Here is a 27509-nt window from a genome sequence, read left to right as displayed (position 1 = left end):
CACCGAACTGCACACTCTGTTAAGAGCTATAGAGGAAACATTTAGGGGAGAATAATCCCATCTCCCACTCCTCTGGTTTCCATAGAGGGAGGGGCTTCCACTCTCTGGGGGACAGCACAGGGGCTTCCCTGGCCCCTCTCCCTCTCTCTTTTATTCTTCTCTGGGGAGGAGGAGAAATACCTGATTGGCCAGTCTGGGAAGGATCACTCCCAAGACAGTGCCTGCCTCTGGATCGATTCGTTCCCCCTATAAATCATGCTTTACCCTCTAAACGGCCACATTTCCCCCATTTTCCGTCTCCCTATGAGGGTGTGGAAGCACCTGGACCTCACTGGTTTGTGGGGTCATCACTCTCCTGCAATTCCCCATGCCATGCACCTTACGTTGGAATGCTTTTCTTTTTCCTATTGGTCTGCCTTTGGTCAGTTGTTTCTCAAGGAGCCTTTGCAGGGTGGAGGAAAAGCTTGCCCTCTGTGCCCCACAGCTGATTCACTGTAAAGCTCATGGAGCTCACACTTCCGACACCTGTGCACAGACCCCACCGAGGCCCGGGAGTGGGCTTAGCCACGGGTTCAGTGACACATTCCTTACAGCTTACAATGCCACAGTCAGATCTTTTAGCTGCAATCCTTAAGACCACTGTTCCCTTTCCTGCTGATGCCACTGCATATCAGGTGACACTAGGGAGGCCTGGGACATTTGGAGGATCTGGGTAAGGGCCAGTTGAGTTGGGTTTAGTGGGATTGTTTATGTGGGTCTCACTGTACACCTCTGTGTATAGTGATGAACTTGGACAAGAAATAAAGGAAGGTTATTTATACGCTCCCCCATCGAACCCACCCCAGTCCCAGCTACAAAGAACACAGGACCTAGAATCTAAAGGGGGCCCTGATGTTGTTCAGGGTTGGGGGCAGAGGGGGATCTCTGGAGATGTGAGTCCTGACTCCATGTGAGGAGTGGCTAGGAGCCACTGGGCAGAGGGCTGGGGAGGGGGCAGGGGTCTTCCAGAAAGAATGCACATCATGAGCAAAGGCCCAGTGGGGGGCAGGGGTGTGGCCCATGTGAGGCCATGAGAGGAGACAGGGGCCAGGTGCAGAGTGAAGGGGAAGGGCATCTGCTAGGCCGCAGGGGTGGGCTCAGCCTAGACCTCTCTGAGCCTCATGGTCCATGGTAAAGATCTGGCTTTTTCTCCTAAGAGCCAGGGAACGCCGCCCATAAGGCCAGGCAGATTTGTGTTGGAGAACATGTGATAGGCAGATGGCAGGGGCAGGAGAGGCTTCTGTGGCAGCAGCAAGATCAGCACCGCCCTGGCCAGGGCCTCAGAAGGAATGCTGTGCAGAACGTGACCCCTGGTTGGCCAGGAGGGTCCTGGGAGAGGGCACTCACCCTGGGAGAGTACAAAAAACCGTGCTGGCTTCATCCTGGGGTCTCAAGTACAGGTCAGAGGGTGCTATTTTCACCAAAGAATTAAATCATGAGTTCATCATAATACATCATCTCTCATGGTCCCCTTCCAAATCCACATCCATCCATCACCATAACAGCCCACAGCCCATAATAAGCGGGGATGGTAACCAAAATGGAGGCAGGGTACCTGCGAGGCGTCCTGGGGCCGCACTGCTGATCCTCTTCTCTCTCCTCTGGCCCTCAGTGTTGCCTTCATGTGGCTCAGCCCTTCCGTCCTTCAAGCCTTCATCAGCTTCAGGGCGGCCCCGAGTCTGTGCCCAGGTACACTGGCTAAAATGCAGTGTCTTCCAAATAGCCATATCTCATTTTAATCAGGGAGCAATTCCAGCATGGAAGTCCCCATCATGCTCTTGCTGGCAGGTACAGGTGCCAGTTTGTGACGGATGAAAGCACCGACAGCCCACGCGTCTTCATCATGGAGGCCTGTGCCCCAGACTGTGCCCAGCACAACAGCTGGGCGGCAAGGGTGGGCCAGGGTCGAGCAAATGACACGTTCCCTCTGGCTAAGGAAGACACCCCAGAAGCAAAATGCTCCATGCAACAGCCAGGCAGTCACACTACAAGCTCGGTGGCGGGGAGGCAGCGGGGAGCCTTCTCAGAGGAGAAGGGTCCCGTGATCATTCCACAGATGCTTTCAGAGCTCTGGGCTCAGGGTAACCGACCAATTATGGTGCTGCCAGAGGGCCTGCATTTACTATACACACGTCACAAAATCAGGCTTCCCCGGGAGGAGCCATCGGGCTCTGTGCAGAGGGCCCACGTGACAATATAAAAGTGATTTCTGGCTGGGCGTGGTGGCTAACGGCTAATCTCAGCACTTTGGGGAGGCCGAGGCGGGTGGATCATGAGGTCAGGAGTTCGAGAGCAGCCTGGCCAGTATGGTGAAACCCCGTCTCTACTAAAATAAAATACAAAAAACATTTAGCCGGGCGTGGTTGCACACGTCTGTGGTCCCAGCTACTGGGGAGGCTGAGGCAGGAAAATCGCTTGAACCCGGGAGGTGGAGATTGCCATGAGCCGAGATCACGCCACTGCACTCCAGCCTGGGTGAAAGAGCAAGACTCTGTCTCAAAAAAAAAAAAAAAAAAAAAAAGAGAAGTGATTTCTATGCAAAGCAGGTTTTAAGAATATTGCACCAAGGAAGCCACAGCTTTGCACAACTCCATGGAATAACGAAGTTTTTTAGTGAACCACAAGAGGGAGCTGTTGGTTAACTTTGGAGAGCCCACTGGCTGATGGGTGAGGAACTGAAGGAAGCGCGCTGATGATTAAGTTTTGGCCACTGGGAAGGAGTCACTTGTTTCTAAGAGAGTCTATTTCAGGTTTTAAGAAATGAAAAGTCACAAATGGCCCTGAAAATTCCTGAGATAGGGGCTCCCAGAGCCAGAGGGCTCACTAGGTTCTGGGGATTTGTGGACGTATCCAGGGCTATGTCCTGGATTAGACCAGGGCAGGCACCCTTTGACTCAGCGCAGTGGGTGATAACCCCATGGACACGGGGCAGTGTCTGGAGACATCCTTGGTTGCCACGAATGGTGGGAGTGCTGGCATCTGGTGGGCAGAGGCCAGGGACACTGGAACATCCTGTGATGCTCTGGGCAGCTCCTTCCCCTGAAGAATGATCTCGCCCGGTATGTTCACAGTGCTGAGGGTGACAGTCCCTAACCTCCATCAAAGGAGCAATTTTCCCTCCAGGTGGGAACGGCCTCTCCTGGCTGTGGTGAGAGGGGCTGGTCTGGAAGTTTCTCTCCAGGTGGGAAAGGCCTCTCCTGGCTGTGGTGTGAAGGGCTGGTCTGGAAGCTTCTCTCCAGGCAGGAACAGCCTCTCCTGGCTCTGGTGTGTGGGGCTGGTCTGAAAGTTTCTCTCCAGGCAGAAAAGGTCTCTCCTGGCTATGGTGTGAGGAGCTGGTCTGAAGCTTCTGTCCAGGGGGGGAAAGGCCTCTCCTGGCTGTGGTGTGAGGGGCTGGTCTGGAAGCTTCTCTCCCGGTGGGAAAGGCCTCTCCTGGCTGTAGTGAGAGGGCTGGTCTGAAGCTTCTCTCCAGGTGGGAAAGGCCTCTCCTGGCTGTGGTGTGTGAGGGGCTTGTCTGGAAGTTTCTCTCCAGGCGGGAAAGGCCTCTCCTGGCTGTGGTGTGTGAGGGGCTGGTCTGGAAGTTTCTCTCCAGGCAGGAAAGTCCTCTCCTGGCTGTAGTGAGAGGGCTGGTCTGGAAGTTTCTCTCCAGGCAGGAAAGGCCTCTCCTGGCTGTAGTGAGAGGGCTGGTCTGGAAGTTTCTCTCCAGGCGGGAAAGGCTTCTCCTATCTGTGGTAAGAGGGGCTGGTCTGGAAGTTTCTCTCCAGGTGAGAAAGGCCCCTCTTGGCTGTGGTATGAGGGGCTGGTCTGGAAGTTTCTCTCCAGGTGGGAAAGGCCTCTCCTGGCTGTGGTGTGAGGAGCTGGTCTGGAAGTTTCTCTCCAGGTGGGAAAGGCCCCTCCTGGCTGTGGTGTGAAGGGCTGGTCTGGAAGTTTCTCTCCAGGTGGGAAAGGCCTCTCCTGGCTATGGTGTGAGGAGCTGGTCTGAAGCTTCTCTCCAGGCGGGAAAGGCCTCTCCTGGCTGTGGTGTGAGGGGCTGGTCTGGAAGTTTCTCTCCAGGCGGGAAAGGCCTGTCTTGGCTGTGGTGAGAGGGGCTGGTCTGGAAGTTTCTCTCCAGGTGGGAAAGGCCTCTCCTGGCTGTGGTGTGTGAGGGGCTTGTCTGGAAGTTTCCAGGCGGGAAAGGCCTCTCCTGGCTGTAGTGAGAGGGCTGGTCTGTTAGTTTCTCTCCAGGCCAGAAAGGCTTCTCTTGGCTGTGGTGTGAGGGGCTGGTCTGGAAGTTTCTCTACTGGTGGGAAAGGCCTCTCCTGGCTGTGGTGAGAGGGGATGGTCTGGAAATTTCTCTCCAGGTGAGAAAGGCCCCTCTTGGCTGTGGTATGAGGGGCTGGTCTGGAAGTTTCTCTCCAGGTGGCAAAGGCCTCTCCTGGCAGTGGTGTGCGGGGCTGGTCTGGAAGTTTCTCTCCAGGTGGGAAAGGCCCCTCCTGGCTGTGGTGTGAAGGGCTGGTCTGGAAGTTTCTCTCCAGGTGGAAAGGCCTCTCCTGGCTGTGGTGTGAGGAGCTGGTCTGAAGCTTCTCTCCAGGCGGGAAAGGCCTCTCCTGGCTGTGGTGTGAGGGGCTGGTCTGGAAGCTTCTCTCCAGGTGGGAAAGGCCTCTCCTGGCTGTGGTGAGAGGGGCTGGTCTGGAAGTTTCTCTCCAGATGGGAAAGGCCTCTCCTGGCTGTGGTGTGTGAGGGACTTGTCTGGAAGTTTCCAGGCGGGAAAGGCCTCTCCTGGCTGTAGTGAGAGGGCTGGTCTGTTAGTTTCTCTCCAGGCCGGAAAGGCTTCTCTTGGCTGTGGTGTGAGGGGCTGGTCTGGAAGTTTCTCTACCGGTGGGAAAGGCCTCTCCTGGCTGTGGTGAGAGGGGATGGTCTGGAAATTTCTCTCCAGGTGAGAAAGGCCCCTCTTGGCTGTGGTATGAGGGGCTGGTCTGGAAGTTTCTCTCCGGGTGGCAAAGGCCTCTCCTGGCAGTGGTGTGCGGGGCTGGTCTGGAAGTTTCTCTCCAGGTGGGAAAGGCCCCTCTTGGCTGTGGTATGAGGGGCTGGTCTGGAAGTTTCTCTCCAGGTGGGAAAGGCCCCTCCTGGCTGTGGTGTGAGGGGCTGGTCTGGAAGTTTCTCTCCAGGTTGGAATGGCCTCTCCTAGCTGTGGTGTGTGGGGCTGGTCTGGAAGCTTCTCTCCAGGTGGGAACAGCCCCTCCTGGCTGTGGTGTGTGAAGGGCTGGTCTGGAAGCTTCTCTCCAGATGGGAAAGGCCTCTTCTGGGTGTGGTGAGAGGGCTGGTCTGCAAGTTTCTGGATGCTCTCAGCATCTATCAGGGAGAGCAGGTGCCCCCATGACATCTCTCTGCAGGGGCAGGGTGTCTACTGTCCGGAAGAAGCCCCTCCCCAGGTGAAGTGAGGGTTGGGCCACACCCTCTTCCTCATATTCTAAGTGTCCTCAGAGAATACATTTCTGCAGGTGTCATTATGTATCTGTGTGTCCTCAGCCCCAGATGGGCCCGGACAGGCCTTTGGGCCAGGGATTCCAGAGTCTGCATCAGGGGTCCTTGGCCTGAGGCTCGGACCCCTCAAGATGTCCCTCCTGGGGGAGAAAGATCCATGAGGCATCGAGCCAGGGCTCCAAGCCAAATGAAATGCAAACTCACAGAGACGTGTTTCCAAGACGGGAATGCCTAATTTTCTCAGGACATACTCATTTATGCTTTTAGGGCACATTTCTATTCTTTCTCTGTCCCTCTCAGAAGAGCCTAGAGATGCCGCTGTCCTCTCCGTCCTCGCTGCCTCTCAGCACTGCAGGAGGGAAGGCGGAATTCACACCCAGACCCAGGGCTTCAGGTCCTGTCCCACTGACTGGTCTTAAACTACAAGTTGCTTCTTCTCTTTAGCATCTTCTTTGAGTTCCCACTGTCCCCAGCTTCACTTTCTTGCTGACTCAGCCTTTTGCTGCTTAAAACAGGGAAGAAAGGCAGCCAGTTAGAACGCTGACTCCATGCCCATCCTGATGCCATAACTTACCCAATCGGATTAAATGAAAATGCAGCCAAAGGTGATCAAAACAATTTTCACTTTGACATGGGTTGTTAAGAAACCAATAAAACCCGTTTCCCTCCTTGGGTAGGAGGTCATCCAAGTGCCATGACCACAGCCATCCCTGGTCAAAGAAGGGACTGCCCAACACTTCAGGCTGGATGCCAATGGGGTGTGGAGGTAGGTCAAGGCTCATCTGGCCAAATGAGACACAAACAGGAAGGGTAACAGCCATGTGGCACCCCTGGTATCATCATGGCTTACTGCCCACAAATTACGTTCATATCTGTCATTTCTTGAACCTTCACATTTAATGCCTCTGAGGGGACTGATGATTTTCCTGCCCAGACTTTTGGCACACAGCAGCTGAGTGCATTTACCAAACCCAGCCACAGGCAACAGGCCCGGGGCCCAGTCATACCTGAGTGAGCCTGAGGTCTGGTCCCCGGAGGCAAGGTCCTCATCATTGGGCACCCCCAGGTCCCCTCTTTCCCGGGGCAGGGGCTTCTTCCTTTTAGTCCTTAGGGGCTTCTCTGTAGAGGACAGATGAACCCAGGCATGGCTCTGTGACTTTAGACAAGTGACAACTTCTTGCAGCCTCACGCCAACCCAGCCTGACATTTTTGAGCATGTTGTGTGGGCCAAGTGTATGCTTGGTATCTTATGCTATTGCAGCCACTCAACTAATGAGGAAACTGAGGACTGGGAAGGTGACGTACTCTCCCAAGCCTGCACAAGCCAGGAAGTGGCAGAGCTGTGGCTTGAGCTCCAGTCTGCTAGGCTCCCACTGGGTTTCCACTCTTCCCAGCTGACTGGAAGACTTAATGAAGCAGCAAGCAACTGAAAACCCAGCACCAGTGTGACAGCTTTCGTTTTAGTAGATCTCTGTGTTCTCACACCACCTTCTGAGTCACTCTCTCATTACCAAGTTAAAAAATCCTGTGATGTCACTGAAGTTGTCGCTGGCAAGGGTGGGAGGAGGGCTTATAATCCCCACTTTACAGATGGAAAAATGGAGTCAGTTAGGAGACACAGCCAGTGAACACCAGACCCAGGAACTGGAATTATCAAATGCTAGAGAGCAAGTGGGGCTGCAGGGTGGCCTAGCCAAGCCTGCTCATTTACAGACAAGGTCACAAAAGCCCAGAGAGCCTAGGCACAATGCCTAAGGTCACACAGCTAGTTAGTGGCCAGTGTGGAACTAGAATCCGTATCTCTCAGCCCAGAGTGCTTCCCGCTGCAACTCAAGCATCTGTGACTCACCCAGCAGCCCACGCTTAGCAGGGAACAGTTTGCTTTCAGCAAGGGGCACTCGGGCCAAGGCTGCCAGCTCGGAGATGAAGTTCTGTTCAGCTTCCTGAAATGCAAGCAGAGAGGAGCATTCAGCTGGGCCTCCCTCTGACTTCTCTAAATCCCTCTCCACGTGAGTGAATTCTGACACTCGAGGCTGGCCACTGAAGACCACGTCCCCCGTGTGGAGGAGAATTTTCCAAGATACATCCCAGAGAGGAGAGGAGCAGGAGGACACACTGGCATCTACCAGCTCCTGCTGCATAACTGTGGGTCCTCACTCACACTGGCCGTCGGTCTTCAGTTGACAGAGTACATTGAGGTCAGAGGGCCTCAGTGACCTGCCCGGAGCAGGTGCAGCAGAATAGGATGGGACTCACTTCTGCCTGACTCCACAGGCTGGGCTCTAAACTTCCAACACTGTGGTGTAAACAAACACACCAGAATTCCATGATGCATTAACTGTGTGACCCTGGATAGCAGCGTAACCTGTGCATGCCTGTTTGTCCATCTGTAATGGGGACAGTAGCAGTAACCTCTTTTGTTGGAAAGTGTGTGCAAAGCTCTCAGCTCATGACTATCTATCATAGACCCTCAATAAGTACCTATCGGCCACCACTGCTGTATTCTTATCACTGTCACTCTGCGACTGCCATCGCCAGTGGAGAACACTCTGAAAGGGCCAACACTCTGCTAAATGCTTCCATTCTGGAAGATTTGATTTTTTTAAAGGCAGCCACTTTGCTTAGCCACACTTTATACTCTCACCTTACATCTCACTGTATAACCTCACACAAATGGGATTTTCTGTGATGAAATATGCGCTTTATATCATGAGAGCTGAGCTTCCTGTTTGCTGTAAATGAAGTGTAAACTTTAGCTACCGCCAACACTGCCTGAGTGACACAGAGGTCACCATTACACCGGAAGCCTCCTGGTGGCCATGCACACACAGGGGAACGCTCAATTCTCTGTCAGCTCCATAGATGAGGCCTGACCAGCTGCTCAGGGCCTGGCCCTGCTTAGCGTGCTGCAGCTGCTGGAGGGATCCACACAGGCCACACCTGCCCTCCAGGGGCTCAGGGTCCTAAGGCGAGGCCGACACACCCTCAGCAGGTGAGACTCAGCGGGTCAACGATGCCACAGGCAGGGAAGTGCAGGGACCAAGGGGTCCCCTCACAACAGTCCCCATGGCTGACCTGCGGTCACAGGCTGGCTTCAGCTATTTCTGCTCCTCTTTAAACCACTGCTTTTGGAAGGTCCAGTTCCGTAACTTGTACCTGTAGCTGGGTCTCCAGCTGGGCTTCCAGAAGGTCCATGACTCCTGCCTGCTGCTGCTGGGCGTGCAGACGCATCTGCTGGTGCACTGGGAACTGGGCCAGGAACCTCTTCTGCTGGGACAGCATCCTGGGGGGAGGAAGGCAGGCAGGCTGGCAGGTAGGCAGGAAGGGAGGGAGGAAGGGAGGAAGGAAGGAAGGATGGGAGAGAGGGAGGGAGGGAGGGAGGGAGAAGGAAGGCAGGGAGGCTGCTGATCCCTGGGAGCCCCAAGAGGGGCCTGGCCATCGGGGGCACCATTCACAGCAGCCCCAGCTCCAGTCCCCACAGGCAGGCTGCCTGTCCATCAAAGTGGACGCCCTTTACAACACGGGAGTTTACAGAGTCCTGCCCACACACTTTGCATGTGATCTTCGGAGGAGCTTCATGACACCAGCAGGACAGAGTAGAAAAGCCGGGGGGAAGAAGCCCAGAGAGGTGGGGGCCTCCCTCAGGACACACGTCTGTGAAGTGGCTGAGCAGAAGGTGGCATCTTCTCATGAGAAAACAATCTTTTCCCCAGGGAGGAGCATTCTCCTGAAAGGACCAGAGGCCCACCGGCTACCCATCCCTGAGTTTAAATCTCAGAACTGCCCCGGCCCCTCCCTCGTAAAATGAGAAGCTTCTTGGGATGCAGCCTCTGGGAAATCCCGAATACGGCAGGCAGCCCTGTTACTCTCAGAGAGGGGGACAGAGCTGGAGCAGAGGCCGGGTACCTGAGCCCCAGGGCCCACCTCCCCCTCTGGAGGCCCTCCGTTCCCAAGCAATCAGGAACATCCAAATCCAGCCACCCTGTTTCCATTATTGCTCCCTGCCTGCCTCCTTCCCATCTTTTAGGGCAGATTTTCTGAAAGGGGTCGAATTTCTAGACCTGAAGTCAGGGCCACCTTTAGCATGGATAGGCAGCTGTGCGTGTGGAGTGCTCCGAGGTGTGAAAATGCCACCCTGCTCCTACCTCACACTCTTCTGTCCGCCAGTAACACCTTTCCTCTCTGTTTTTGCCCAGCAAATTCCTGTGCACCCTACAAGACGCTGTCATCCATCCCTCCACCTCTCACTCCCTTCCTCCCTCCCTCCATCCATCCACTCATTCCTTCATTAAAGTATCTCTGGCCTGCCAGGTGCTGTGCTGGGTTCTGAGACAAAGGTGTGAACAGAGACCCACAGTCCCCGTCCTCAAGGAGCTCTAGTTTGAGTGGCAGGAAGGAGGGTGGACAGTAAACACATCACTCATGTGGCACAGCTGAGGCCAGCACTCCAGACTCCAGCCTCTCTCACACCTTAAAGGAGGCCGGGTTCCACTAGAAACCGTGCCTATGGACATGAATAGACATTCTTAAAAAAAAGACACACAAATGGCCAAGAAGCATGTGAAAAAACGCTGAGCATCACCCATCATCAGAGGAATGCAAATTAAAGCCACAAGGAGATATCATCTTACCCCAGTTAGAATGGCTATCACTAAAAAGACAAACTATAACACTTGGTGAGGATGTGGAGAAAAGGGAACACTTATGCACCATTGGTGGGAATGTATATTAGTGCAGCCTGTATGGAAAACAGCATGATTTCTCAAAGAACTAAAAATAGAATGACCATTTGATCCAGCAATCCCACTACTGGGTATCTACCCAAAGGAAAATAAATCAGTATATCAGAAAGATACCTGCTCTCGTGTGTTTATTGCATTATTCACAATAGCAAAGATATGGAATCAACCTAAGTGTCCATCAATGGAGGATTGGATAAGGAAAATGTGGTCCATATACACAATGGAATACTACTCAGCCATAAAAAAGAATGAAATCATGTCTTTTGCAGCAACGTGGATGGAACTGGAGGCCATTTTCTTAAGTGAAACAACTCAGAAACAGAAATATCTCATATTTTCAGTTATGAGTGGGAGCTCAATAATGTGTGCACATGGACACAGCGAGTAGAATGACGGGCCGGGCGCAGTGGCTCACACCTGTAATCCCAGCACTGAGACGCCAAGGCGGGTGAATCACCTGAGGTCAGGAGTTTGAGACCAGCCTGGCCAACATGGTAAAACTCCATCTCTACTAAAAATACAAAAAAATTAGCTGGGCATGGTGGTGCACGCCTGTAATCCCAGCTACTCGGGAGACTGAGGCAAGAGAATCGCTTGAACCCGGGAGGCGGAGGTTGCAGTGAGCTGAGATTGCACCACTGCATTCCAGCCTGGGCAACAGAGCAAGATTCTGTCTCAAAAAAAAAAAAAGAGAGTGGAAGGATGGACAACAGAGACACAGAAGGGCGGCGGGACGATGGGAGGGGAGTTGATGATGAGAAATTAATGGGTAAAACGTACACTATTTGGGTGATGGTTACAATAAAGGCTCAGACTTCACCACTATTCAATATAGCTATGTCACAAAATTGTACTGTCACTCCTTCAAAAAAAAAAAAAAGAAAAGAAAAGAAGCTGCCTCTCTGAATTCAGGGAGGTGTGACAGGGAGGGAAGGGCGTCAACAGCCATATATAAGCTGTGAGTCACAGATGGGCTCATGCATCCCCTTTCCCAACGCTGGGCTTCCTTTTCCTCTTCCATAAAGCAGGTTGGCCCAGGTGGCTGCTGAGGCTCCTTCTCTTGGATCACCTGGGTCAAAGTGAAGCCCTTGGACCACATCTATCAGAATCCCTTGGTGGGGAGAGGTGCAGCTAAAATTCAGATTCTTGGGCTCTCCTCACACTTTCTGAGCCTGAGTCTCCAGGTGTGGGCCCAGAACCTGCAAGTTTCGCAGGAAAGCCGAGTGATGCTTCTGCGCCCCACATCTGAGGACTTGCCAGACTGTAGTTTGCTGGGAGCCTGGAAAGTCAGGGCAAGTTCGGTCTGTGCAAACCCTGCAGCAGGGCATTTCCTGACACCTGTTACTGAGCAGCTTCCTAAGAACAGCCCGGTCGGCGGGCCCCTTCGCTCAGGCCTTGTGAGGCCCAGAGAAGCCAGGAGAGCCAAGCCTGCCTTCTGACCTCCAGCACTGTGGGACAGGCAGTCTACATGGCTTGGGCTGTTACATTTGCACTCATTGTGATGGTCACAGTTACAGGAAGCAGCCACCTCTTCCTCACTTCCCTGCCCTCTAACTGTGCTTCTGCGGGTCACACCTCCCAGGTAAACAACCTGCCCCAAATCCTCGTCAAGGTCTGCTTCTGAGAATGCCCAAAGTATGAGAGGGTAGGCGCCGTGTCTAAACATGGCTTAGACCTGTGTCCGGGCTGTGAATGCCACTTAAACCTGGGAATGAAGCAGCCACATCTTGACCTGCTCACTCATTTGTGCCAGGTGCCACTCCAGGTGCTGCATGGAGGGCAGAGACCCGGACAGAGGCAGCGGGTGAGGAAGGCCGATGGCCCCCAAGTCCACGGGCAATGCACGTGACGGCACCTGCTGACGGCACCACAGAGAGATACGCCATGTGAAGGGGTAGAGAACAGCCCTACGTGGGACCTCAGTTTGTTAGGACCTCACCTCTGGTGGACCGCCTGGGAGGTCTCAGGAGCGCCACCTGCCGTCCTGCTGCCCGAAGAAGGGTTGCTGAGTTCTTGCTTTTTCCGCAGTTTGTAATTTTCCATCCTCTCACCTAGACCATTTAACACAGGACAATCAAGGGGTCTGTTTGGAGGATCGACTGTGCCAGGTCTGGGGCAGGTGCTGGGGTGCAGGGTGAGTGGGACACACCAGCTCTCAAAGAGTGTATCCTTCCGCCAGCACAGGGACAGGGCATTGTGTGCACAAACAACACAGCTTCCATCATGGACCAGGCACTGCAGAGCGAAACTATGATGCGCCCTGTCCACCTGCTCCACCTCTAGCTTTCTTGTATCAGGAGAAACGGGGGCCGACTAAGAAAAAGGCAACACTGAGAAGGCACCACAAAGAGCTTAAAAGCCACACTGTAAAGGAAAAGTGATTGGCCAGGCAGAGTGAGGGCACAGTGCTGAAGTGGGTGCTCTCCAAGGAGCTAGGAAGTCTGGGCTCTGAAGTTATGCCCCATTTCTTGGAGCTCCTTCTTGTTTGCAGATTAAGCTGCTCAGAAAACTCTTGGCTTTTAAAAACTTTAAAAGTAAAGTGAGGCCGGGAGAGGTGGCTCACGCTTGTAATCCCAGCACTTTGGGAGGCCGAGATGGGTGGATCACCTGAAGTCAGGAGTTCGAGACCAGCCTGGCCAACATGGTGAAACCCTGTCTCTACTAAAAGTACAAAAATGAGCCAGGCGCAGTGACATGTGTCTGTAATCCCAGCTACTTGGGAGGCTGAGGGAGAATTGCTGGAACACAGGAAGCAGAGGTTGCAGTGAGCCGAAATCATGCCACTGCACTCCAGTCTGGGCGACTGAGTGAGACTCAGTCTCAAAAAAAAAAAAGAAGGTGATGAGGCTGCCTGAGACAGGCATGGTTTAGACCTGTCACCCCAGTATAATTATTAATAGTGCCCCTGGTTTGGACAGCTAACTATAGGATTACCTCTTCAAGGTACCTCTCAGCTGAAAACCCACTCAAGGATCAGTGGCCACGGCAGGAGGCCCATCACACTTAATTAGCTGGGAGAGCTTGCTGGCACTTACAGGGAGACTGAACCTGGATAGCCTCTGGGGACATAGTGTGTATGACTCTTAAATAAAACAGATTACTAAATAAGGAAAAAGGAGTTGATGTGGCTTAAGCTATATTGTTTCAATGTGTTTACTGCGAAATCCCTGCATGAGAGCTGGGGTATCAGGAAGCAGGAAATAAGAGCTGAGAGGATGGATGGGGGCTGGGGTGGGGCAGTCTCCAACCCTAGTCCCACAGATGGGGAAACCAAGGCCTACCAAGGGAAAGAGACATGCCCCAGTTCTGGAATGTTCTGCAGTAGCAAGCAATCATGTCTGTCTCCTGCTAAATGAGCCCAACTCTTCCTTTGGAAAACCTGGCCGATCTCTGGGCGTGTGTCCAGATTTTATTTGAATCTAGGCCTCAAGTTCTTCAAGAGAAGGGGAAGACAGAGGTGGCCTCTGGGCTCAGCTGAGAGGAGAAACACTCAGGGAAGACTCTCTGGGATCGATTCCAATTCCAGTCCTTGGACATGCCAGGCAAAGCCCATCGGAGAAGTAGAATCCCACCTGCTCAGAAGTTCTGGATTCAGGGGAGGGTGTTATAAGAAGTGGCATTTAAGAAATTGGCTTCCAACCATCCTTATCTGTATGTTACTGGAACTGAGGATACTGTCCTTTCTATCACCCCAGGGTGGCCTTTTACAAGAGCCCATGCGGGAAAATTCTTGGGGTCTCAAACACCCCCTGGGCCACTGGGCTCATGGTCACTGTGGTGGCTTTAACTAAGTAGGTGTCCATCTCTTTGACCACCAGGAAGCTCACAGACGAAATCATTGAACGTCTAATTAGGATCTGCAGGCAGATATCCTAGATCAGGGATCCCCAATCCCTGGGCCACAGACTAGTTACTGGTCCCTGGCCTGTTAGAAACCCAGCCACACAGCAAGACGCGAGCGGCAGATGAGTGAGCGAAGCTTCATCTGTATTTACAGCCGCTCCCCATCGCTCACATTACCGCCCGATCTCCACCTCCTGTCACATCAGCAGTGGCATCAGAGTCTCATAGGAGCGTGAAACCCTATTTCAAACTGCACATACGAGGGATCTAGGTTGTGCATTCCTTATCTAATGCCTGATGATGTGCCACTCTCCCATAACCCCCAGATGTGATTGTCTAGCTGCAGGTAAACAAGCTCAGGGCTCCCACTGATTCTACATTATGGTGAGTTGTATAATTATTTCACTGTATATTCCAATGTAATAATAATAGAAATGAAATGCTCAATAGATATAATGCACTTGAATCGTCTGAAACCATTTCCCTCTCACCCTGGTCTGTGGAAAAATAGTCTTCCACGAAACCAGTCCCTGGTGCTGAAAAGGCTGGGGACTGCTGCCCTAGATAAGCCCTGGCCCTGACTCCATCTCAGTATCCTATCCTTGTCCTGAGTGACCGACTTAAAACACTCCCACTGCACTGGATGTGTCCTTATGCATATGTTTCTTTAAGTGCCTTTTGAAAAAGGCTTTTTGAGACAAAGCACGGGATAAATACATTAAAACACTGAAATAATTATATTCCCAAAAATAAAATTCACAACATCTGACACCCTATTCTGCCCCAAACTAAAAGCACACATTGCCAGTCTCTTCTGGGGCTTCCCTGAGGGGGGTCCCGTACCCTGCAGGGTCTTCAGGTGCTGCAGTTTTCTCTCCTCGTGGTCCTCCATGATCCTTCCGATTTGCTGGTAATACGCCTGCACCAGGCGGCTGACACCAGCACTGGTCACGTAGACGCTCTCCACTGCCGCCTCCATCAGTGTCCTCTGAGGGGAGAAAGGAAGGACAGGGACAGCAGAGAAGTCACACGTGGGAGCCACCCACGGCCCATCCAGTCCCTGCCTCCCCATGCCCTGGTTCAGATCTTCCACCTACTCACCAACCTGGATTGGTCAGGAAGCAGGCAGAGAGTGCATGGCTGGTTTAAACTAGTCATGGGAATCCTATCTTCTTAGGTCAGGGATGTCTAGAGCCAATGAAATGCGATGTTAGGGAAAGTCGGCTAAGAGGCCTTCCCCGCACCTTTTTTTTTTTTTTTTTTTTTGAGATGGAGACTCACTCTGTTGCCTAGGCTGGAGCACAATCTCGGCTCACTGCAACCTCCATCTCCCAGGTTCAAGTGATTTTCCTGCCTCAGTCTCCCAAGTATCTGGGATTATAGGCAAGCACCACCAGGCCTGGCTAATTTTTTGTATTTTTAGGAGAGATGGGGTTTTGCCATGTTGGCCAGGCTGGTCTCAAACTCCTGACCTCAGGTGATCTGCCCACCTCGGCCTCCCAAAGTACTTGGAGTACAGGCATGAGCCACCACGCCCGGCCGAGGCCTTCCGTTTCTAAACATTAAGGTGGAGGACCAGCAGGTGAAAGACTGCTGTTCCCTCCTCCGGCCTGGAATGCAGGCCTGACATCTGGAGTGACAGTGGCCATTTTAAGACTATGAAGCAACAAATTAACAGCAAGAATGCAGGGTCAGAAAGAAAGACCCTCGTCCTCGGTCACATCACAAAGCCACTGTGGCAGCCTGGGTCACGCACCTCCCCATTTCTTGTGTTATGGGGTAACTTCTATTTCTTTGAGCCATGTTACTTGCAGCTACATGCATTTCTACGATACATCTTCAGACCAAAGTAGAAAAGACAGGAGACCCTGAGACATCCCATCATTGGGCATGTGTTGGTTGTGCACTGACAAAGTTATCATTCTTTTCCTCATAAGAGGATGGGCAAAAGCCAGAAAAGCTCATCCCCATTTCCGCAAATATTTATTGGATGGTGCTAGGCTTTGGGTAAGAAAAAATACCCACTTACTCTCACCACAGCATCTGAGAAAGGTACCTGAGCACACAGGTGTGGAGCAGAGGCTGCGGAGGTGACTAGACAGTACAGCCCGGGGTGGCAGTGCAGGTCTGAGCTGCTCTTCTAACTCCCGAGCCCCTGCTCATCCCTTACTGCCAATGGTTCTTTCCTTCTCCTCTGCCCTATCTGCAAAGGGGGCTCCCACTCCACCCCTCCAAGGACCTGGGCTCCAGCCTTGCACTTCCTATCAGGAGCTCCCATCCTCTCTCCCCGAAGGTCAGCAAGCCCACCCACATCTTCACATCCTGTGTGCACCTGCCTTACTGCCACAGTAAAGTGGCGGACACCCCACTCTGCACCCACCTCTCCTCCCTTCACCAGGCCTTCCATCCTTGGCCACCCTTCTCTCCTCCTCCTCAGTTTTTTTCTGGCCAGTCTCCCCGTACCCATCGGCACACACATTTGCGCTAGTGTTCCAGGAAAGCCCCTGAATACAGGCTGAATAAATGACCATTCTTCTAGAAACTAAACTCAATGCTTTTTTGTTTTTTGTTTGTTTGTTTGTTTGTTTTTTAGACAGAGTCTAGCTATGTCACCCAGGCTGGAGTGCAGTGGTGTGATCTTGGCTCACTGCAACCTCCGCCTCCCAGGTTCAAGTGAGTCTCCTGCCTCAGCCTCCCAAGTAGCTGGGATTACAGGTGCACACCACCATACCTAGCTAATTTTTGTATTTTTAGTAGAGACGGGGTTTCACTGTGTTGGCCAGGCTGGTCTCGAACTCCTGACCTCATGATCTGCCAGCCTTGGCCTCCCAAAGTGCTGGGATTACAGGCGTGAGCCACCGCGCTCGGCCTGACTTTACTTTTACTTTTTTGTAATTGTGAAGTTCTGGTGGTACTCATTTTCCAATCTTGACTCAAAATCCCTCTGGAAAGCTGAGGACAAAATACGACACCCTTATATCTTATTCCATTTTCATGCAGCGAGCATTTACTATTAGGTAACATGTGGACAATTCTAGGGACAGGGTGACATTCCCAATATCACCAGCCAGGCACGGCCCTAATTGTTTGGATAATCTGAGGCAGATGTGAGATATTTAGAATAAGACAGGGTGTTGCAGAAATGTGGGTCCAGCCTCTTTGCTGCACAGACACGCAAAGTGACTCGTTTTACTGAGATGAAAGGAACCCCTTGGAGGGCTCCTGGAAGGGCTCCTGCACTTCCCGATGCCAGGGCTGCCTGCTGGGCACAGAGCTGTAACCTGCTGCTGTCTCCCAGCCGCAGACACCCTGCCTACAGTGGCCTGCAGCGAGCGAGGTGCTGTAAGGGGTGCCCTACGTCTCCTTACAGCTTGTAAGGGAGGCACCAGGCAGGCGCAGCGTGTATGCTGGTCATTCTCCTGCAGCCCCAGCGCTGCCACTCACTAGGTTGGAGGCTGGAAATGTATCATTTGCCCAGTCGTAGGCCTCTTTTTCCCAACGGGAAGAAAAGTGATCCTGACCATGCAAGGATTGTGGGGAAAATCCAACAAGACGAGGTAGGAAGAAGCACTTAGTTAGACTTAAGTGCAACGCCAATGTGACTTCTCACTGTTATCATTTTTCTCACTATTATTTATGATTATTGTCAGTATAAGGAGTTAAACCACTGTCTACTCAAGCTGAACTGATTTTTAGCGGCATTGCTCAGCTGTCAGGATGAACTCTGGAAAGCTCCAATGTCTCAGCAGAGGCGGCCAGGGGCAGGGAAAGCACACGTCTCTCTGAGAGAGGGATTTGGGTTCGGATCCCAGTTCTGCCACTGACCAGCTGTGTGGCTCTGGGTGACACCACGTCTCACTCAGTGCTGCTGGAAAGACAGAGCCAGTGCTCAGGATGATGCGGCGGCGCAGGGCCTAACAGCAGGAGGAGAACCGGTGATCTGCTGCGACTGCTCCTCCCCATTCTGCGAGGGAGAAGATCCCACCTTACAGATGAGAAAATCAAGTCATGGAGAAGTCAGGCAAAGTCTACTAGGCCACAAGCTCCATGAACGGTGTGGCAAGGAGCAGACCCAGGCATGGACCCTACCCTGAACATTCTTGCCCTCGGTGTCCCCAGGGACAGAGGTCAGTGCATACCTTGAAGTCATCCCTGTCCTTGGCCCGGCTCTTGGTGGCTGCATTCCGTGCGTGCACCAGCAGCGCCTGCCCAATGGCGCACTCCACGTGCTGCTGCAGAAGCTGCCCCACCTCCTGGGCCTCGGCCAGGAGCCGCTGCTGGAGCTGCAGCCGTGTCTGCTGTGCTTCCTCCTCCAACCGGCTGGCCTCCTCCAGCACACGCGCCTCCTGGGAGGGAAAGGACTGGGAGCAGGGGCCAAGTGCTCCTCTCACAGAGAAGCTCTGGCCAGGACTGGGATGTGGGGCTGGTCCTATCCAGGGCCCAGGGGTTGGAAAAGGGATGGAGAAAGGGCAGAAAGAGGTGGCCTCTGGGCTTGCAAAAATCAATGGATGAGGTTAGGTGTCTGTGTCCCCAGAAAAAGGGCATTTATTGAGCATCAACTGCGTGCCCAGTACCATCTATGGCCCCTCACAAGATGGGGGGCCTTGCTCTTCCTTCTAGAACATCATGAGACCTGAACACTAGCACTGAGGAGGACACGAAGGCTCAGAGAAGTTAAGTAACTTTCTAAAGTCACACAGCAGAGCCAGGTTTTGAAGTCAGATGTGAGTCTCTTGGGATATCACAGGAGCTGAGGCAGGGCACACGGGGCCCTGAGGACTGCCTTTATTTGTAGAAATAAGAGAGAAAGAAGTGAGCGGGGCTGAAGCGAGGTCCGTGAGTCCTGCCTGCTCCTCAGAGCTCTCCTGGATAGAGCTAAAGAGACTGTGGGCTTGTGCCTCATTCGTGGGTCAAAGAGCAGCAGCTGCTCCCAGAGCTTGGTGGCTACATGCAGGAGGCCTGGAGCCAGCCTACCTGGGTGTAACTCCCAGCTCTACAACTTACTAATTCTTTCGGTCTGTTATTACACTTCAAAGAGACCACAGAGGCCTTCTCTACCACACCCCCAATGACAACTGCACCTGTCCCCCTCTGATTCCGTATGGTTTTTCCAGTATATATTTCTCATTATATCAGTGATACTAAAAACTTTTGGTACATGGGTGGCCCCTACGGGGGCTCCATTGTCTCCACTTGTTATGGTTAAATTGTGTCCTCTCAAAATCAATATGTTGAAGCCCTGACCCCAAGTACCTCAAAATGGGAGGTCAGTAAGTGGATAGTGCCTTTGAGGAGGTGATTAAGGTCAAGTGAGGTCATTAACGTGGGCCGTGATCCAATATGCCTGGTGTCCTTATAAGAAGAGATGGGACACCCACAGAGGAAGGACCTGGAGGACACAGGTTGAAGACAGTCATCTACAAGCCAGGCAGTGCGGTCTCAGAATCAAAGCGGCCTGCCCACACCCTGATCTCGGAATTCTGGCCTCCAGGATGGTGAGCAGGGAAATGTGTGCAGTGTAAGCTGCCCGGTCTGTGGGACCTTGCTCTGGCAGCCCCGGCGAATGAATACCGCACCCTGCAGCACCAAGGGTGATAGGATTCGGGTTCTGGCAAACCTGCTGGAAGCTGGGGCCTGCTGCAGGGGCACCGCCTGTCTGGAATGGGTGGGGCCACCATGCTGGTCTTACCAGGGCCCTGAGCAGCTGCCACTGATGCTCGTCCAGGCACTGGGAGGACCCCTGCTCCAGTGCACGCTGTTCCCGCAGCTCCTGCAGGAGGTGCTTCTTCCCCGACAGCCGCATCTGCGTCAGGGTGGCCAGGGCGTTGCCGCGGAGTGCCAGCCTCCGGAGGGCCGAGCGCAACAGCAGGTCATGCCCCTGCAGGACACACCGCGTGGACCTTTGAGGAAAGCAGGTGAGGGGTGGGGTCAATGCTCTTGGCTTCACGAAGCCAGTGACAAGCTCCCCAAACAGCCACAGCCCACAAGAAGCCCCTCCAAAAGGAAGCAGGTTGGAATCACCGCCCTCTGCTGCCATCCTCTTAGGCACGGGTGCTCCCTGGGCACCACACCGCCATCTGCTTGTCTATTAATCTTTTTAACCTCATCACATCCTGCCTGGCTGTCCAATGCATGTGTACAGCAGCCTATGGCATGTATGCAGCCACCAGAATTAATGGCATGACTCTAAATCAGCACATCCAAAGCTGAAATCTTGAGCTGTTTTTGAGTTCCTATTTCAGTGATTCATGTAAAAAAACTCAGCCTGCCAGAGAGGTTCAACATTTGGTTGTGTAACTTGAGGTGTCTGCTGAGAGGCTGAGAGGTGAACAGAGGTCTGACAGTCAGGTGCCAAGAAGAGGCTGGCAAACGCTCCAGGCTTTTTGGTGGGTGCCTTCATCCTGGGAATAAAAGTCATTCCCCACTAAGACCTAATTCAGAATCAGCTAAATTCCAACATGGGTGGAGTAAATCTTCCACCATCCGAAATTCCTTCTAGAAGTAACATAAATCCTCTCTGGAAGAAGATCATATCATTTGAGGTCTTAAATTATCTACAATTTCTCATGCTTAGTGGTCATCACCCAATAAAAATACCCAGATGAGAATTTAAAAATAAAGAGAAAAACAGACAACAGAAACATGCCCACGAGATATCAGAAAACAGAATCGTCAGACACAACCTTTACACTAAATTATGATTAATATCTTCCAGAAATTAAATGATAAGACGAAGAATTTCAGCAGATAACTGGAAACTATACAAGGAATCAAATGGACATCCTAGAACTGAGAACACAATAACTGACATGAACAACTCAGAAGATGGGTTTAGCACCTGATAAAATATGGCCGAAGAGAGAGTGGCTGGAACATACCTCAAAGGAAAATATCCATGCTGAACCACAGAGAAGAAAAGAATCAAAAATACAGAGTAGCACGTAAGACACATATGGGATAAAGTGGAAAAGCCTCATAAATCCTGTCACTGGAGCCCCAGAAAGAGAGGAGGGAGAGAACAGGCAGGGGAAGATCTACAGGGAAAACATCTGAAGAGAGGAGGGAGAGAACAGGCAGGGGAAGATCTACAGGGAAAACATCTGAAGAGAGGAGGGAGAGAACAGGCAGGGGAAGATCTACAGGGAAAACATCTGAAGAGAGGAGGGAGAGAACAGGCAGGGGAAGATCTACAGGGAAAACATCTGAAGAGAGGAGGGAGAGAACAGGCAGGGGAAGATCTACAGGGAAAACATCTGAAGAGAGGAGGGAGAGAACAGGCAGGGGAAGATCTACAGGGAAAACATCTGAAGAGAGGAGGGAGAGAACAGGCAGGCGAAGATCTACAGGGAAAACATCTGAAGAGAGGAGGGAGAGAACAGGCAGGGGAAGATCTACAGGGAAAACATCTGAAGAGAGGAGGGAGAGAACAGGCAGGGGAAGATCTACAGGGAAAACATCTGAAGAGAGGAGGGAGAGAACAGGCAGGCGAAGATCTACAGGGAAAACATCTGAAGAGAGGAGGGAGAGAACAGGCAGGGGAAGATCTACAGGGAAAACATCTGAAGAGAGGAGGGAGAGAACAGGCAGGGGAAGATCTACAGGGAAAACATCTGAAGAGAGGAGGGAGAGAACAGGCAGGGGAAGATCTACAGGGAAAACATCTGAAGAGAGGAGGGAGAGAACAGGCAGGCGAAGATCTACAGGGAAAACATCTGAAGAGAGGAGGGAGAGAACAGGCAGGCGAAGATCTACAGGGAAAACATCTGAAGAGAGGAGGGAGAGAACAGGCAGGGGAAGATCTACAGGGAAAACATCTGAAGAGAGGAGGGAGAGAACAGGCAGGGGAAGATCTACAGGGAAAACATCTGAAGAGAGGAGGGAGAGAACAGGCAGGGGAAGATCTACAGGGAAAACATCTGAAGAGAGGAGGGAGAGAACAGGCAGGGGAAGATCTACAGGGAAAACATCTGAAGAGAGGAGGGAGAGAACAGGCAGGGGAAGATCTACAGGGAAAACATCTGAAGAGAGGAGGGAGAGAACAGGCAGGCGAAGATCTACAGGGAAAACATCTGAAGAGAGGAGGGAGAGAACAGGCAGGCGAAGATCTACAGGGAAAACATCTGAAGAGAGGAGGGAGAGAACAGGCAGGGGAAGATCTACAGGGAAAACATCTGAAGAGAGGAGGGAGAGAACAGGCAGGGGAAGATCTACAGGGAAAACATCTGAAGAGAGGAGGGAGAGAACAGGCAGGCGAAGATCTACAGGGAAAACATCTGAAGAGAGGAGGGAGAGAACAGGCAGGCGAAGATCTACAGGGAAAACATCTGAAGAGAGGAGGGAGAGAACAGGCAGGGGAAGATCTACAGGGAAAACATCTGAAGAGAGGAGGGAGAGAACAGGCAGGCGAAGATCTACAGGGAAAACATCTGAAGAGAGGAGGGAGAGAACAGGCAGGGGAAGATCTACAGGGAAAACATCTGAAGAGAGGAGGGAGAGAACAGGCAGGGGAAGATCTACAGGGAAAACATCTGAAGAGAGGAGGGAGAGAACAGGCAGGGGAAGATCTACAGGGAAAACATCTGAAGAGAGGAGGGAGAGAACAGGCAGGCGAAGATCTACAGGGAAAACATCTGAAGAGAGGAGGGAGAGAACAGGCAGGCGAAGATCTACAGGGAAAACATCTGAAGAGAGGAGGGAGAGAACAGGCAGGGGAAGATCTACAGGGAAAACATCTGAAGAGAGGAGGGAGAGAACAGGCAGGGGAAGATCTACAGGGAAAACATCTGAAGAGAGGAGGGAGAGAACAGGCAGGCGAAGATCTACAGGGAAAACATCTGAAGAGAGGAGGGAGAGAACAGGCAGGCGAAGATCTACAGGGAAAACATCTGAAGAGAGGAGGGAGAGAACAGGCAGGGGAAGATCTACAGGGAAAACATCTGAAGAGAGGAGGGAGAGAACAGGCAGGGGAAGATCTACAGGGAAAACATCTGAAGAGAGGAGGGAGAGAACAGGCAGGCGAAGATCTACAGGGAAAACATCTGAAGAGAGGAGGGAGAGAACAGGCAGGGGAAGATCTACAGGGAAAACATCTGAAGAGAGGAGGGAGAGAACAGGCAGGCGAAGATCTACAGGGAAAACATCTGAAGAGAGGAGGGAGAGAACAGGCAGGGGAAGATCTACAGGGAAAACATCTGAAGAGAGGAGGGAGAGAACAGGCAGGCGAAGATCTACAGGGAAAACATCTGAAGAGAGGAGGGAGAGAACAGGCAGGGGAAGATCTACAGGGAAAACATCTGAAGAGAGGAGGGAGAGAACAGGCAGGCGAAGATCTACAGGGAAAACATCTGAAGAGAGGAGGGAGAGAACAGGCAGGCGAAGATCTACAGGGAAAACATCTGAAGAGAGGAGGGAGAGAACAGGCAGGGGAAGATCTACAGGGAAAACATCTGAAGAGAGGAGGGAGAGAACAGGCAGGGGAAGATCTACAGGGAAAACATCTGAAGAGAGGAGGGAGAGAACAGGCAGGCGAAGATCTACAGGGAAAACATCTGAAGAGAGGAGGGAGAGAACAGGCAGGCGAAGATCTACAGGGAAAACATCTGAAGAGAGGAGGGAGAGAACAGGCAGGGGAAGATCTACAGGGAAAACATCTGAAGAGAGGAGGGAGAGAACAGGCAGGGGAAGATCTACAGGGAAAACATCTGAAGAGAGGAGGGAGAGAACAGGCAGGCGAAGATCTACAGGGAAAACATCTGAAGAGAGGAGGGAGAGAACAGGCAGGCGAAGATCTACAGGGAAAACATCTGAAGAGAGGAGGGAGAGAACAGGCAGGGGAAGATCTACAGGGAAAACATCTGAAGAGAGGAGGGAGAGAACAGGCAGGGGAAGATCTACAGGGAAAACATCTGAAGAGAGGAGGGAGAGAACAGGCAGGGGAAGATCTACAGGGAAAACATCTGAAGAGAGGAGGGAGAGAACAGGCAGGCGAAGATCTACAGGGAAAACATCTGAAGAGAGGAGGGAGAGAACAGGCAGGCGAAGATCTACAGGGAAAACATCTGAAGAGAGGAGGGAGAGAACAGGCAGGGGAAGATCTACAGGGAAAACATCTGAAGAGAGGAGGGAGAGAACAGGCAGGCGAAGATCTACAGGGAAAACATCTGAAGAGAGGAGGGAGAGAACAGGCAGGGGAAGATCTACAGGGAAAACATCTGAAGAGAGGAGGGAGAGAACAGGCAGGCGAAGATCTACAGGGAAAACATCTGAAGAGAGGAGGGAGAGAACAGGCAGGGGAAGATCTACAGGGAAAACATCTGAAGAGAGGAGGGAGAGAACAGGCAGGCGAAGATCTACAGGGAAAACATCTGAAGAGAGGAGGGAGAGAACAGGCAGGGGAAGATCTACAGGGAAAACATCTGAAGAGAGGAGGGAGAGAACAGGCAGGGGAAGATCTACAGGGAAAACATCTGAAGAGAGGAGGGAGAGAACAGGCAGGGGAAGATCTACAGGGAAAACATCTGAAGAGAGGAGGGAGAGAACAGGCAGGGGAAGATCTACAGGGAAAACATCTGAAGAGAGGAGGGAGAGAACAGGCAGGGGAAGATCTACAGGGAAAACATCTGAAGAGAGGAGGGAGAGAACAGGCAGGGGAAGATCTACAGGGAAAACATCTGAAGAGAGGAGGGAGAGAACAGGCAGGGGAAGATCTACAGGGAAAACATCTGAAGAGAGGAGGGAGAGAACAGGCAGGCGAAGATCTACAGGGAAAACATCTGAAGAGAGGAGGGAGAGAACAGGCAGGGGAAGATCTACAGGGAAAACATCTGAAGAGAGGAGGGAGAGAACAGGCAGGGGAAGATCTACAGGGAAAACATCTGAAGAGAGGAGGGAGAGAACAGGCAGGCGAAGATCTACAGGGAAAACATCTGAAGAGAGGAGGGAGAGAACAGGCAGGCGAAGATCTACAGGGAAAACATCTGAAGAGAGGAGGGAGAGAACAGGCAGGGGAAGATCTACAGGGAAAACATCTGAAGAGAGGAGGGAGAGAACAGGCAGGGGAAGATCTACAGGGAAAACATCTGAAGAGAGGAGGGAGAGAACAGGCAGGGGAAGATCTACAGGGAAAACATCTGAAGAGAGGAGGGAGAGAACAGGCAGGGGAAGATCTACAGGGAAAACATCTGAAGAGAGGAGGGAGAGAACAGGCAGGGGAAGATCTACAGGGAAAACATCTGAAGAGAGGAGGGAGAGAACAGGCAGGGGAAGATCTACAGGGAAAACATCTGAAGAGAGGAGGGAGAGAACAGGCAGGCGAAGATCTACAGGGAAAACATCTGAAGAGAGGAGGGAGAGAACAGGCAGGGGAAGATCTACAGGGAAAACATCTGAAGAGAGGAGGGAGAGAACAGGCAGGGGAAGATCTACAGGGAAAACATCTGAAGAGAGGAGGGAGAGAAGAGGCAGGCGAAGATCTACGGGGAAAACATCTGAAGAGAGGAGGGAGAGAACAGGCAGGGGAAGATCTACAGGGAAAACATCTGAAGAGAGGAGGGAGAGAACAGGCAGGGGAAGATCTACAGGGAAAACATCTGAGAATTTTCATAAACTGATATGAAAACCCAAATATATATCAGCATGAGGATTTACATTAAACATAAATGGACTAAACATTAATGCAATTAAAAGACACAGGTTTTCAGGCTAGACAAATTCCCCAATCACTCTCTGTTGTCCTCAGTATGGCTCACCAGGTGTCCCTGGTCTGAGCCTACTTATGTTTCCATCCCTCTTCTTTGTTTGTTTGTTTATTTGTTTTTGAGATGGAGTCTCACTCTGTAGCCCAGGCTGGAGTGCAATGGTGCGATCTCAGCTCACTGCAACCTCCGCCTCTGGGGCTCCAGCAATTCTCGTGCCTCAGTCTCCCAAGTAGCTGGGATTACAGGCACCCGCCACCACGCCCAGCTAATTTTTTGTGTTTTAGTAGAGACAGGGTTTCACCATGCTGCCTAGGTTGGTCTTGAACTCCTGAGCTCAGGCGATCTGCCCACCTCAGCCTCCCAAAGTGCTGGGATTACAGAAGTGAGCCACCACACCCAGCCTCCATCCTGTTCTGATGTTTCCCTTGTATTATCCAATTCCATAGCTAGACACCTGCTTCTTGATGGTATGCACAATTTGTTTTCTGCAAAGGGCTGGGCAACTAAAAAATAGTTATATTGATACCTGAAAGAAAATAAATTGAAAATAAATTCTACCAAAAAGACACATGTACTTATATGTTCATTGCAGCGCTATTCATGATAGCAAAGACACGGAATCAACCTAGGTGTTCATCAACGGTGGACTGGATAAAGAAATGGTATATATACACCATGGAATACTATGCAGTCATAAAAAATAATGAAATCATGTTATTTGCAGTAACATGGATGCAGCTGGAAGCCATTATCCTAAGGAAACTAATGTAGACACAGAAAACCAAATACTGCATGTTCTCACTTACAGGTGGGAGCTAAACATTGGGCACCTATAGATATAAGAATGGGAACAAAAGACCCTGGGGACTACAAGAGGGGGCCAAGTGTTAAAAAACTACCTATGGGGTGCTGCGTCCACTACCTGGGTGATGGGAGCTGTACCCCAATCCTCAGCATCACGCAATATACCTTTGTAACAAACCTGCACATGTGCCCTCTGAATCTAAAATAAAAGTTGAAAAATAAAACTAAAAAATAGCTATATCAAACATTTTTTTCTCGACTGGGCATGGTGACTCACGCCTGTAATCCTAGCACTTTGGAAGGCTGAGGTGGGTGGATCATTTGAAGTTAGGAGTTTGAGACCAGCCTGGCCAACATGGTGAAACCCCATCTCTACAAAAAATACAAAACTTAGCCAGGCATGATGGTGGGCACCTGTAATCCCAGCTACTCGGGAGGCTGAAGCTGGAGAATCACTTGAACCCGGGAGGCAGAGGGAAGTTGCAGTGAGCCAAGATTGCACCACTGGACACTAGCCTGGACGACAGAGCGAGAGTCTGTCTCGAGAAAAAAGAAAAAAATATATATATATTAAAAATATATATATAAATAAATATATATAAAATATATAAATATATATAAAAAATATAAAATATATATATAAATTATATATATATAAAATATATATTTTTTTCTCATATGAAAGAAGGAAAAAAATACTTTCCAGCAAATTGGAAAGACCATATTGCACGAATTGTTATAGCAAAAATTTGAAAAATGAATATAAAAACTGATAACAAATTGGGGAGTGGCTGCAATTGGGCACAAGAAATCTTTTACAATTGCGTTGTAGCAATTTTTGGGGTGATAGAAATGTTCTAAATTTGGATTGTGGTGATGGGGTAGAACTCTGTAAAATTTACTAACAATCATTGAATTGTACTCG

At 51.4% G+C, this 27509-nt stretch overlaps 1 protein-coding gene across 4 annotated transcripts in view; it reads right to left on the bottom strand.

Moving 5' to 3' along the window:
- Positions 1-27509, bottom strand: part of EVC (EvC ciliary complex subunit 1) — a 123496-nt gene that overhangs the window by 13303 nt on the left and 82684 nt on the right. For 2 of the 4 annotated variants that reach the window (XM_034951910.3, XM_063603688.1), the window contains exons 14-21: positions 19774-19984; positions 18224-18430; positions 14928-15072; positions 12181-12292; positions 8656-8782; positions 7349-7442; positions 6507-6618; positions 1595-6004 (exon numbers count right to left, since the gene is read on the bottom strand). In XM_034951910.3, the coding sequence (XP_034807801.2) occupies positions 5920-6004; positions 6507-6618; positions 7349-7442; positions 8656-8782; positions 12181-12292; positions 14928-15072; positions 18224-18430; positions 19774-19984 (1093 nt within the window). In that variant the 3' untranslated portion in view covers positions 1595-5919. Of the gene's footprint in view, positions 1-1594; positions 6005-6506; positions 6619-7348; positions 7443-8655; positions 8783-12180; positions 12293-14927; positions 15273-18223; positions 18431-19773; positions 19985-27509 lie in introns of those variants that run through there. The other 2 variants (XM_034951911.3, XM_034951913.3) reach the window with 2 other exon arrangements.

This window comes from Pan paniscus, chromosome 3, assembly GCF_029289425.2.
Source record: "Pan paniscus chromosome 3, NHGRI_mPanPan1-v2.0_pri, whole genome shotgun sequence".
Classification (NCBI taxonomy): Eukaryota; Metazoa; Chordata; class Mammalia; order Primates; family Hominidae; genus Pan; species Pan paniscus.
This window is presented reverse-complemented; position numbering and strand designations above follow the sequence as displayed.